This window comes from Canis lupus, chromosome 1 (genome assembly GCF_048164855.1).
Source record: "Canis lupus baileyi chromosome 1, mCanLup2.hap1, whole genome shotgun sequence".
Classification (NCBI taxonomy): Eukaryota; Metazoa; Chordata; class Mammalia; order Carnivora; family Canidae; genus Canis; species Canis lupus.
In genome coordinates, this window is record NC_132838.1 from 31,436,843 (window position 1) to 31,449,474 (window position 12,632).

Below are 12,632 nucleotides of genomic sequence, written 5' to 3' on the forward strand. Positions count from 1 at the left end.
TACTGTTGGATTCTATTGGCTAGTATCTTGTTGAGAATTTTTGCATCTGTGTTCATCAGGGATATTGGTCTATAATTCTCCTTTTTGGCGAAGTCTTTGTCTGGTTTTAGAATTAAGATGATGCTGGCCTCATAGAACGAGTTTGGAAGTATTCTATTTCTTTCTATCTTCGGAACAGCTTTAGTAGAATAAGTATTGTTTCTTCTTTAAACGTTTGATAGAATTCTCCTGGGAAGCCATCTGGCCCTGAACTTTTGTGTCTTGGGAGGTTTTTGATGACTGCTTCAATTTCCTCCCTGGTTATCAGCCTGTTCAGGTTTTCTGTTTCTTCCTGTTCCAGTTTTGGTAGTTTGTGATTTCCCAGAAATGCATCCATTTCTTCTAGATTGCCTAATTTATTGGTGTATAGCTGCTCATAATATGTTTTTAAAATCGTTTGTAGGGCAGCCCGGGTGCCTCAGCGGTTTAGTGCCGCCTTCAGTCCAGGGTGTGATCCCGGAAGACCCGGGATCGAGTCCCACGTCAGGCTCCCTGCATGGAGCCTGCTTCTCCCTCTGCCTGTGTCTCTGCCTCTCTCTCGCCTCTCTGTGTATTCTCATGAATAAATAAATAAAATCTTAAAAAAAATAAAAATAAAAAAAATAAAATCGTTTGTATTTCCTTGGTATTGGTGGTGATCTCTCCTTTTTCATTCATGATTTTATTAGTGTCTTTTCTCTTTTATTTTTAATAAGGCTGGCTAATGGTTTATCTATTTCATTAATTCTTTCAAAGAAACAACTCCTGGTTTTGTTGATCTGTTCCACAGTTCTTCTGGTCTCTATTTCATTGAGTTCTGCTCGAATCTTTATTAACTTCTCTTCTGGTTTTATTTGCTGTTCTTTCTCCAGTTCCTTTAAGTGCAAGGTTAGCTTTTGTACTCTTGAGGGCTGCCTGTATTGTGATGTATTTCCCTCTCAGGATTGCTTTTGCTGTATCCAAAAGATTTTGAACAGTTGTATCTTCATTCTCATTAGTTTCCATGAATCTTTTTTATTTATTTATTTATTTATTTATTTATTTATTTATTTATTTATTTATTTAAATTTATGATAGTCAGAGAGAGAGAGAGGCAGAGACACAGGCAGAGGGAGAAGCAGGCTCCATGCATCGGGAGCCCGACGTGGGATTCGATCCCTGGTCTCCAGGATTGCGTCCTGGGCCAAAGGCAGGCACTAAACTGCTGTGCCACCCAGGGATCCCCTCCGTGAATCTTTTTAATTCTTTCCTAATTTCCTGGTTGACCCTTTCATCTTTTAGCAGGATTGTCTTTAACCTCCACATGTTTGAATTTCTTCCAAGTTTCTTCTTGTGATTTAGTTCTAGTTTCAAAGCATTATGGTCTGAAAATATGCAGGGGACAATCCCAATATTTTGGTATCGGTTAAGACCTGATTTGTGACCCAGTATGTGGTCTATTCTGGAGAAAGTTCCATGTGCACTTGAAAGAATGTGTATTCAGTTGCGTTTGGATGTTAAGTTCTGTAAATATCTATGAAATCCATCTGGTCCAGTGTATCATTTAAAGCTCTTGTTTCTTTAGAGATGTTGTGCTTAGAATATCTGTCATTTACAGAAAGTGCTGTGTTGAAGTCTCCCAGTATAAGTGTATTATTATCTAAGTATGTCTTAACTTTGGTTATTAATTGATTGATATACTTGGCAGGTCCCACATTCGGGGCATAAATATTCATGATTGTTAGGTCCTCTTGTTGGATAGATCCTTTAGTATGATATAGTGTCCCTCTTCATCTCTTACTACAGTCTTTGGGATAAACTTTATCTGATATGAGGATGGCTACCCCTGCTTTCTTTTGAGGACCATTTGAATTTTAAATGGTTCTCCAACCTTTCATTTTCAGGTTGTAGGTGTCCTTAGGTCTAAAATAAATCTCTTGTAGACAGCAAATAGATGGGTCTTGCTTTTTTATTCAGTCTGAAACCCTGTGCCTTTCCATGGTGTCATTAAGCCCATTCGCGTTCAGAGTTACTATTGAAAGATATGATTTTAGTGTCATCATAATACCTATTCAGTCCCTGTTTTTGTGGATTGTTTCTTTGGACTTCCTCTTTCTTTTACAGGTTCCCCTTAATATTTCTTGCAGAGCTGGTTTGGTGGTCACATATTCTTTCAGTTTCCGCCTATCTTGGAAGCTCTTTATCTCTCCTTCTATTCTGAATGAGAGCCTTGCTGGATAGAGTATTGTTGGCTGCAGGTTCTTCTCATTTAGGACCCTGAGTACATCCTGCCAGCCCTTTCTGGCCTGCCAGGTCTCTGTGGAGAGGTCTGCTGTTAACCTAATACTTCTCCCCATATAAGTTAGGGATTTCTTGTCTCTTGCTGCTGTAAGGATCTTCTCTTTATCTTTTAAATTTGCAAGTTTCACTATTAAATGTCAGGGTGTTGAACGGTTTTTATTGATTTTGGGGGGGGGGGATCTGTCTATCTCCTGGATCTGAATGCCTGTTTCCCTCCCCAAGTTAGGGAAGTTCTCAGCTATGATTTGTTCAATTACACTTTCTGGTCCTCTGTCCCTTTCAGCACCCTCTGGAACCCCAATTAAACGTAGATTTTTTTCCTTCTGAGGCTGTCATTTATTTCCCTTAACCTATCCTCATGGTCTTTTAATCGTCTTTCTCTTTTTTCCTCAGCTTCCTTCCTTGCCATCAACTTGTCTTCTATGTCACTCACTTGTTCTTCTACCTCATTAACCCTCGTCGTTAGAACCTCCAGTTTGGATCGCCTCTCATTTAATTGATTTTTAATTTTGGCCTGATTAGATCTAAATTCTGTAGTCATGAAGTCTCTTGAATCCTTTATGCTTTTTTGCAGAGCCACCAGTAGCTTTATAATTGTGCTTCTGAATTGGCTTTCTGACATCGAATTATAATCCAAATTCTGTAACTCTGTGGGAGAGAGTACTATTTCTGATTCTTTCTTTTGTGGTGAGTTCTTCTTTCTAGTCATTTTGCTCAGTGCAGAGTTGCTAAAAACAAGTTGTACTGGAAAAAGGAAGATAAAATTTAAAAAAGGGAAAAAACAAAGAAACAAAGAAGAAAAAAAAAAAACAAGGAGGGGTATCCTCTGGTTCTATATACTGTAAATACCTGGACTTACCCTGGAGCTTTCTAGCGCTGCTCAGTGAAGAACTTGCTCTTCCCCTGTCCTTCCAGCTGGTCTTCTGGGGGAGGGGCCTGCTGTGCTCTCAGGTGTGCGCACCTGGGGGAGCTGCCCCGCCCCCTGCCAGGTGCCCGGCTCAGTGGGGGCTGTTTACCCCATGAGGCCCCTGTTCCCTGGCACCCCCCCGCCCCCCCCCACCCCCAGGCACAGGGTGACACCAGGAGGAACAACAGTGGCGGCAGCCAGCTCTCCAGCCCTGTATTCAGCTCCCGCAGTAACTACCGTAGCTCCCAGTCCGCAGGGGCCTGGATGCAGCGCCGGATCCTGGGCTGTGTCCCCCGGGGTTCCAGGGCCTCCGCCTCTGGAACTGCGCTCCCGGGGCGCACAGCCCCCTCCGCGCGGAGCCGCTGCCCGAGCTGCTCCCGAGACCCCGCCGGGCGCGCGCTGCAGCCCTTTAGGGAGCTCGGCCGCGGGGTGTGGCGCTCTCTCCCCCGGGGCGCACCCCCTCTGTTAGTGTCCCTGGGAGCCTGAGGGCGTCCCCGCCCCTCCTGGGGTCCTGCCCAAGCTCCCTGCAAGCGCCTTTCCGTCTGGGAAGATTGGTGAAGCTCCTGCTTCTCCGGGACGGGGCTCTCCTGTCCTGGGGGCTCCCGCCGCCCCGCTTAACCCGGCTCCTCGCGGGCCCCTCCCCCACTGGATGCTTTTTTTTATTGATTTATTTTTCTGCCTTTCTACCTTGTTAGAAGTGCAAACTCTTCCCTCTGTAGCATTCCGGCTGTTCCCTCTTTAAATCTCAGGCCGAATTCGTTGGTTTTCAGGATGACTTGAAAGTATCTAGGTAAGTTGGTGGGGACAGGTGACTCGGGGACCCCACCCCTCTGCCATCTAGCCCCGCCCCTTCAATTTCTTTTATTAACGTCTTGGAGTTTTCAGTATGCCAATCTTTCACCTCCTCGGTTAAATTTATTCCTAGGCACTTTGTTATTTTTTTTTAAATATTAGTTCATGTCTTTTACTAACCTATATACAATTACTTGTCTCCCAGTTCGTTGAAGCCATAGGTCAGACAACTCTTGCCCCAGTAATGTCTGTCCGAGGGGCTCGCCCCACGAACTCCAGCACCACATCCACCTGAAGGGTCCTCCCGACGCCGGCCACTGCTGTTGCCATTCTCATCGACCTCATAGTGTTTCAGAACGGCCAATTTAACTTTCTTTCTCTGATGCTTCTTCTTTTGGGAGTGGTATAAGACTTTTTTTTCCCTTTTTCTTTTTTTTTTTTTTAAGCACCACCACGAAGTCTCAACACACCATGAAGAGTGGATTCCTTTTGAATGTTGTAGTCAGACTGAGCACACCCATCTTCCAGTTGCTTGCCAGCAAAGTCCAGTCTCTGCTGATGAGAAAGAATTCCTTTCTTATCTGAATCTTGGCCTTTACATTTTCTACTGTATCTGAGGGCTCAGTCTCAAGAGTGATAGTCTTCCCGCAAGGGTTTTCATGAAAATCTGCATCTTGGCGGCAGTTCCACAGATAGCAGATTTGAAGGCATTTTATTATTTCTGATACTTTGTAAATAGGATTATTTTCTTGATTTCTCTTTCTGATAGTTTATTTGCACATAGACATGCAACAGATTTCTATATGTGGATTTTGTATCCTGCAACTTCACTGGATTCAGTTGTTAGTTCTAACAGTTTTTTTTTTTTTTTATGGAGTCTGTAGGGTTTTCTATATATAATATCATGCCATCTGCAAATAGTGACAGTTTTACATCTTCCTTTCCAATTTGGATGCTTTTATTTCTTGCCCGATTGCGGTAGCTAGGACTGGCAATACTGTATCAAATAAGAGTGGCGAGATTGGCATCCTGGTCCTGTTCTGATCTTAGAGGAAAAGCTTTCAGCTTTTTACTGTTGAATATGATGTTAGCCGTGGGTTTGTAATATGTGGCCTTTATTATGTTAAGGTATGTTCCCTCAATACTCATCTTTTTGAGACTTTTCATCTAAGTGTCTGTGGAATTTTGTCAGAATGCTTTTTCTGCATCTATTGAAATGATCTTTTCATTTTTTCCTTCATCTTGTTAATGTCGTGTATCACTTCACTAATTGGTAGACATTGAGCCATCTCTTTGCACCCGTGGAATAAACCCACTTGTTTATGGTGTATGATCCTTTTAATACATTGTTAAATTTAGTTTAATTACATTTTGTTGAAGATTTTTGCATCAGTGTTCATCAAGGATATTGGCCTATAATTTTCTTTTCCTTTTTTTAAAATTTAAATTCAATTTGCCAACATATATAACATCATTAGTTTCAGATGTAGTTTTCAATAACTCATCAGTTGCATATAACACCCAGCGCTCATCACATCACATGCCCTCCTTAATGCCCATCACCCAGTTACCCCAACCCCATGCCCACCTCCCCTTCTGCAACCCTCATATTATTTCCCAGAGTTAAGAGTCTTTTGTAGTTTGTCTGTCTCTCTAATTTATTCCCATTCAGTTTCCCTTCCTTCCCTTATGGTCCCTTCTACTATTTTTTATATTCCACATAGGAATGAAACCATATGATAATTGTCTTTCTTCAATTGACTTATTTCACTTAGCATATCCTCCAGTTCCATCCACGTTGATGTAAATGGTAGGTATTCATCCTTTCTGATGCTGAGTTATATTCCATTGTGTGTGTGTGTGTGTGTGTGTGTGTGTATTTATATACACACACAACACCTTCTTTATCCATTCATCTGTCGAAGGGCATCTTGGTCCTTCCACAGTTCAGCTATTGTGGACATTGCTGCTATGAACATTGGGGTGCAGATGCCCCTTCATTTCACTACATCTGTATCTTTGGGGTAAATACCCAGTAGTACAATTGCTGGGTCATAGGACAGCTGTATTTTAACTTCTTGAAGAATCTCCATACTGTTTTCCAGAGTGGCTGCACCAGCTTGCATTCCCATCAACAGTGTAAGAGGGTTCCCCTTTCTTCACATCCTCACAAACATTTGTTGTTTCCTGTCTTGTTAATTTTACCCATTTACCTGGTATAAAGTGGTATCTTATTGTGGTTTTGATTTGTATTTCCCTGATGACAAGTGATGTGGAGCATTTTTTCATGTGTCTGTTGGCCATTTGTATGTCTTCTTTAGATAAAAGTCTGTTCATGTCTTCTGTCCATTTCCTGACTGGATATAATTTTCTTTTCTTGTGGTATCCTTGTCAGGTTTTGGTATCAGGATAATGCTAGCCTTATAAAATAAGTTTGGAAAAGTTCTCTCCTTTCCTATTTTTTGGAAGCATTTGAGAAGGATTGGTACTAATCCTTCTTTAAGTGTTTGGTAGAATTCACTGGTAAAGACATCTGGTCCTGGACTTGTGTTAGTTGGGAGGTTTTTGATTACGGAGTCAATCACCTTTCTACTTATTGATCAGTTTGGATATCTTTATGATTCAATCTTTGTAGGTCGAATATATCTAGAAATGTATTCATTTCTGCTAGGTTGTCCAATTTGTTGGCATATAATTGTTTATAGGAGTCTCTTATGATCTTTTGTATATCTTTGGTATCAGTTGTAACATCTCTTTCATTTCGGATTTTATTTATTTAAATCTTCTAGGTTTTTTTTCTTGGTGAGTCTAGGCTAAGGTGTGTCAATTTTATCTTTCCCAAGAATCAACTCTTAGTTTCATTGATCTTTTCTACTATTTTTTAGTCTCTATTTCATTTGTTTCTGCTGTAATCTTATTTACTAACTTTGGGCTTCACTTGTTCTTTTTCTAGTTACTTAAAGTATAACACTAGATTGTTTATTTGAGACTTTTCTTATTTTTTGAGGACCAGTATATGGCTATATACTGCTTTGAACTTTTAAAACTACTTTTGATCCATCCCTTAAATTTTGGGATGTTATACATCCCTTTTTTTTTTTTTTTTCTGAATCTCAAGGTATTTTCTTTTCATTTCTTTTTTGACCCATTAGTTCTTTGGTAGCATGTTCTTTAATCTTCACATATTTGTGAACTTTCCGGTTTTTACTTTTTAATGTAATTAATTTCTAGTTTCATGCCAATGTGGTTAGAAAATATGCTTGATATGATTTTAGTTATCTTAAATTTAAGACTTATTTTGTGCTTTACATGATCTGTCCTGGAGAATGTTCCTCATACACTTGATCAGTCCAGTTTTTGAAGCTAACCAGCTTTGATAGCAAAATGAGACAGAGTACAGGGATGTTAAATTATAGGCCATTCTCAGTAAAGACATAGATTCAAGTGCTTTATAGTTATGTGCTATAAAATTTTTTGAAACAATCCCTTAGAGAATTTGCTTTGTCTAAGCCAGTCCTGAATGTGGAGCTGGGAACCCAATGTGTACTTGGTGACAAGAGGAATACTAGATCAGTTTTATTAAGATTTGTAATTACAGATGGTTGTGTTTTTTCTTTAGAGTGTATCACATGCTTATTTGATCTCACAATTTTAAAACCTTGTGCTTTTTTATGATACTCACTGTACTGTTGTTGTTTTTTTTTTCTTTTTCTTTTTCTTAAAGCTTCTCGGAAGCCCACAGCGTCTCTGTGATTTGGCAGGACCCAGCTCCACTGAATCAGAATCTAGAAAAAGATCAATTTCAAAAAGAAAGTCTCATCTGGATCTTCTCAAACTGTATGCTACATTCCCCTTTTCCATCTATTATTGCTTGGTGAAGACTGCTGCTCTGAATACATTTGACCTTGTTTTTAAATCCCTGAAATTTTTATGAACCTGCATTTTATGGAATGTTATTGACTAATAATGTTCCCACAAGCCATATGAGAGGTCTTATTTCAATGTATTATAATCATGTACTTTCCATATTTTCATATGACTTAACATAAACCCAGGGTGCAAAATGAAATGTACACTTATTCATTGGGGTTATTTTAGGGAAAAACTTTATGAATCACAGTACTATATAACTGTAAGATTGCCTTTCACGTAGCCCCACCACCACCACCACCAAAAACTGAATATTATCTGATTTGTGATGGTTGTATTCACATCCATCTGTTCGGAAACGTGTTTATTTTTATGGAGGGTGTCCTCATTATCATATAGCCATTATAACTACTTTCTTTTTGAAAAACTGACTGTAATACAAAAGTGAGACTATTCAGTGCCCGTCCTTGTGGAGACTATAAATCCCCATCTGGAATTATCCAGATAAGCCAGCCAACCGAGAGAGAATGGGATTCAGGGTGGGCCGCTTTTCCTGGGTGTTTTCCTGCGCCACAGCCTGCGCATGTTGGTGTCGTTCACCCTTGGCCCAGACCGTGTAACCCCGTGTAGCTCAGAGGGTCTGTTTTGAATAGCGTGCGGTTGACCAGGCTCACGCGTCCTGTTCGCGTCGGAGCATTGGCCAGTGTTTCTTACGCTCTCGTTCTCTCCTTTGGACGCCCAGCATCATGGATGGCATGACGGAGGCGTGCATCAAGGGCGGCATCGAGGCGTGCTACGCCGCCGTGTCCTGCGTCTGCACCCTGCTCGGGGCCTTGGACGAGCTCAGCCAGGGCAGGGGCTTGAGCGAAGGCCAGGTCCAGCTGCTGCTGCTGCGCCTGGAGGAGCTGAAGGACGGCGCCGAGTGGAGCCGGGACTCCGTGGAGATCAACGAGGCCGACTTCCGCTGGCAGCGGCGCGTCCTGTCCTCGGAGCACACGCCGTGGGAGCCGGGCAGCGAGAGGAGCCCCGACATCAGCATCAGCGTGACCACCGACACGGGCCAGACCACGCTGGAGGGCGCGCTGGGCCGGACGACGCCCGACGAGCACCCCGAGCACCCCGAGCACCCCAAGAGCAGCCTCAAGTCGCCGGCCGCGCCCGAGAGCAAGGAGCCGCCGAGCAAGGCGCCGGAGCCCGAGGCCGTGGACCAGCCGGACGTGGTGCAGCGAAGCCACACGGTCGCCTACCCCGACATAACGAACTTCCTGTCGGTGGACTGCAGGATGCGGTCCTTCGGCTCCCGCTACAGCGAGAGCAATTTCAGCGTCGATGACCAAGACCTTTCGCGGACAGAATTCGATTCCTGTGATCAGTACTCGATGGCCGCGGAGAAGGACTCGGGGAGGTCGGACGTGTCGGACATCGGGTCGGACAACGGCTCCCTGGCCGATGAGGAGCAGACCCCTCGGGACTGCCTGGGCCACCGGTCCCTGCGGACGGCCGCTCTGTCCCTGAAACTGCTCAAGAACCAGGAGGCGGACCAGCACAGCGCCAGGCTGTTCCTGCAGGCCCTGGAGAGCCTCCTGCCCCGCCTGCTGGCCCTGCCCAGCGTGGAGGAGGTGGACGCCGCCCTCCAGAACTTCGCTTCTACCTTCTGCTCAGGTTTGTAAACGGGCCTTGGCTAGAACAGTCGGTAGGTAAGGGTATTCAGAGCATGTTGCCGAAGTGGGAAATTCCCATCGTGCCTGGGGTTTGAAGTGCGCAAAACATCCTAATGACTCCCAGGGTTGCTTGTATTTGAAGAGAACGGGGCAATAGAAGACTTCCTGGAGGTGGTTTGGGTTGTAGGCAGCTGGGATGCTCTGAGGCTGATAGATGGAGACGGTGCAGAGTAAAGAATGAGAGGTTACTGCAGTAGAGCAAGCTGCTGCTGACCAAAGCAAAATCACAATTTCTGACTCTCAAACACTGAGTTCTCATTATGCTTCTTTCTACACGTTGGCGTCTAAAAATCACAAAGCAGTGCACTTCTGGTATATCAATATATGAACTATTTTCAGTGAGGTCTTGAATCACATGCAGGCTGCGTGAATTCCCCTGAACTCCCCAAGTGTGATATTCCAGCATCTAATCACAGCATGGTGTGATTAGTCCCCATCCAGCAGCCCGCCCAGAGTCACCTCCTTAGAACAAAAGATGTTCCTAGTTCCCTTATCACTTAGACATTTACAAGGGATTTAGGAGTCAGGATGAGGTCAAAGCCATATACTAGAACAAGCGGTGCTTCTAGGGGTCATATCACTTAGGAAATTCTAAGGATTTGAGGAGCTCTGCCAGGAAACGGGCAGAGACCAATATACATATTTTTTTCCTATTATCTCACAGTACTACAGAAAAGAAAGCAATTAATGGGTACAAAACACTTAAGGCAGAAATAACTGAGTGCCTGACTCCTGGTGGTCACCTGTTCCTTCCCCTGACATTCAAGGGTCTCTTGACCACAGACGACCGAGGTGGATGGACTTTGCTGGGCTTGTGCTCACATAGAAGGGACTAGCCCTGAGAATGAACATGTAACTGTTGAAAGTCAAGATCGCCATTTGTTCTTCCACCACTGAGTTTTGAGCATGTGTGCATTGTTGCACTTACCACATCTGCCAGAGTTACTTGTGAACACATCCACCTTCTCCCCTCTGTACTTTCAGTTCCTTGCATGCTCCAACCATGTCTAGCACATAGTCGGTCTCCCAACAAAGAACACATCACACACATATACAAAAAAAAGTCTAGCCCAGTTATTGGAACTTGGTAGAAGCTGATTCCTGTATAGTTAAGAGATAGCTTAATCAGTATCTTTAAGAAACTGACCAAATTGTCCTTGGTTAAAGGGACACAAAAAAACACGTTTTAATTCCAGTGTACTTAAGGAAGGACATTTTCTAATATGAGAATGATCCAAAACTGTAAGCACCAGCAGATCTATAGAACTTTTAATCCTGGAAAAATAATCCTGGACTTCTCAACCTATCTAGAGATTATAAAGAGACACATAAAACTCCTCAGCTTTCCTAACTGTGCTGATTCTTTTGAGATATGAAAATACCTACTTTTAAGGCTACTCAACATTTTTTTCTCAATACTTTTCCTTTTGGAATTAGATACAAAAACAAGGTTGGGATATTTGATTTGTGCAAAGGAACACATGCATATATAAAATTAATTTTGTTGAAAGACTAAGATAATGTCTAAATGCTCTTCTAAAAATTGTTTCTCCCTAATATCTTTTATGCTACCAACATTAAATTTGTCATTGTTTTATGGAGCATTGCTACTATATGTTTTGTAGATCTCTTCCTCTCTCCCTGTTTCTCTCTCTCTCACACACACACATATACTCTCACACACACTCACACATGTTTCATCAGTCAACATTTATAGAGAAACTTCACTGTGCTCTGAACTAGAGGCCTCAAGATATGCATGCCTTCTTCTCAATAAATATGTATTGACTGTAGATTCATAAGCTTGGTCTTTGGTCCCTTAATATGTGAAATAGTTCGTGGGCTGAAGAAGTAAGTTGCGGATAAAGCCTGAGTTGGAAGGAATGTTCACTTCCCTTTGAGGGGGTTTGGTAGAGCATCTGAGCCTGTGCTTCTTCTCAGCTAGTAATGTTCACATGGAGAGATGCTCAGCAGCCTGTTCTGACCAGCCTGGTGCCCCTGGTGCCAAGGCAGACAGGCCAGCAAACATCAGTGATCCCAAAGAACAACTGTTTATCACATTACAGCACTGCTACTGGTTGCAGTAATGGTGACCTTGAATCAAGAATGGTAAAATTACATTTGAGGCCTTCTATTTAAAATTAACATAATCTTGGAGCACCTGGGTGGCTCAGTTAGTTAAGCATCTATCTCTTGATTTCAGCTCAGGTCATGATCTCAGGGTGGTGAGATTGAGCCCTACATTGGGCTCTGTGCTGGGTATGGAGTCTACTTAAGATTCTCTCTCTCCCTCTCTCTCCCCCCTAAATAAAGAAATACATAAACAAATACATAAATAAATAAATAAAATTAAAACCATAAAAACAATTCAGCTGCAGAAATTTCAGAATTTAAATATGTAAGATCTAACTTTCAGATGACTTCATATTTATCAACAACATCCCCAATAATTCCAGATAAATGAGTTGTCATATTGGTAAAGGTTGGCTCTCAAAGGTCCTGCCTCTCCAATGAGAATTAGGAAATATAAATCCTAGCAAAGTCTTTTGTAGAATTTGATGTTGCAAACTGCTCAAGTTTTAAAGGCCAGTAAAATGTCCCATCAGACCCAATTTGATGTGATATTCATTTTTACATACAGGAATCAATACATTAAAAAGAGAGACTTCGGGGATCCCTGGGTGGCTCAGCGGTTTAGCGCCTGCCTTCGGCCCAGGGTGTGATCCTGGAGTCCCGGGATCGAGTCCCACGTCGGGCTCCCTGCATGGAGCCTGCTTCTCCCTCTGCCTGTGTCTCTGCTTCTCTCTATATATATCTCTCATGAATAAATAAATAAAATCTTAAAATAAAATAAAATAAAATAAAATAAAATAAAATAAAATAAAATAAAATAAAATAAAAATAGAGACTTCAAAATATTTTGGTTGTTTCCGAAAATAATATTTTTAATTTAACTTAATTTTATTTTATTTTTTAAAGATTCTATTTGTTTATTCATGAGAGACACACAGGGAGAGGCAGAGACATAGGCAGAGGGAAAGGCA

The 12,632-nt window shown here is 42.3% G+C and overlaps 1 protein-coding gene and 1 pseudogene across 5 annotated transcripts in view; one reads left to right on the forward strand and one right to left on the reverse strand.

Moving 5' to 3' along the window:
• The window catches only part of ARFGEF3 (ARFGEF family member 3), a 176,615-nt gene that overhangs the window by 96,032 nt on the left and 67,951 nt on the right, over positions 1 to 12,632 (forward strand). For all 5 annotated transcript variants that reach the window (XM_072825090.1, XM_072825098.1, XM_072825091.1 and 2 more), the window contains 2 exons: positions 7,722 to 7,834; positions 8,610 to 9,529. In XM_072825090.1, coding sequence (XP_072681191.1) covers positions 7,722 to 7,834; positions 8,610 to 9,529 — 1,033 coding nt within the window. The remainder of the gene's footprint in view (positions 1 to 7,721; positions 7,835 to 8,609; positions 9,530 to 12,632) is intronic.
• LOC140614749 (ubiquitin-ribosomal protein eS31 fusion protein-like) lies at positions 4,188 to 4,670 on the reverse strand (annotated as a pseudogene).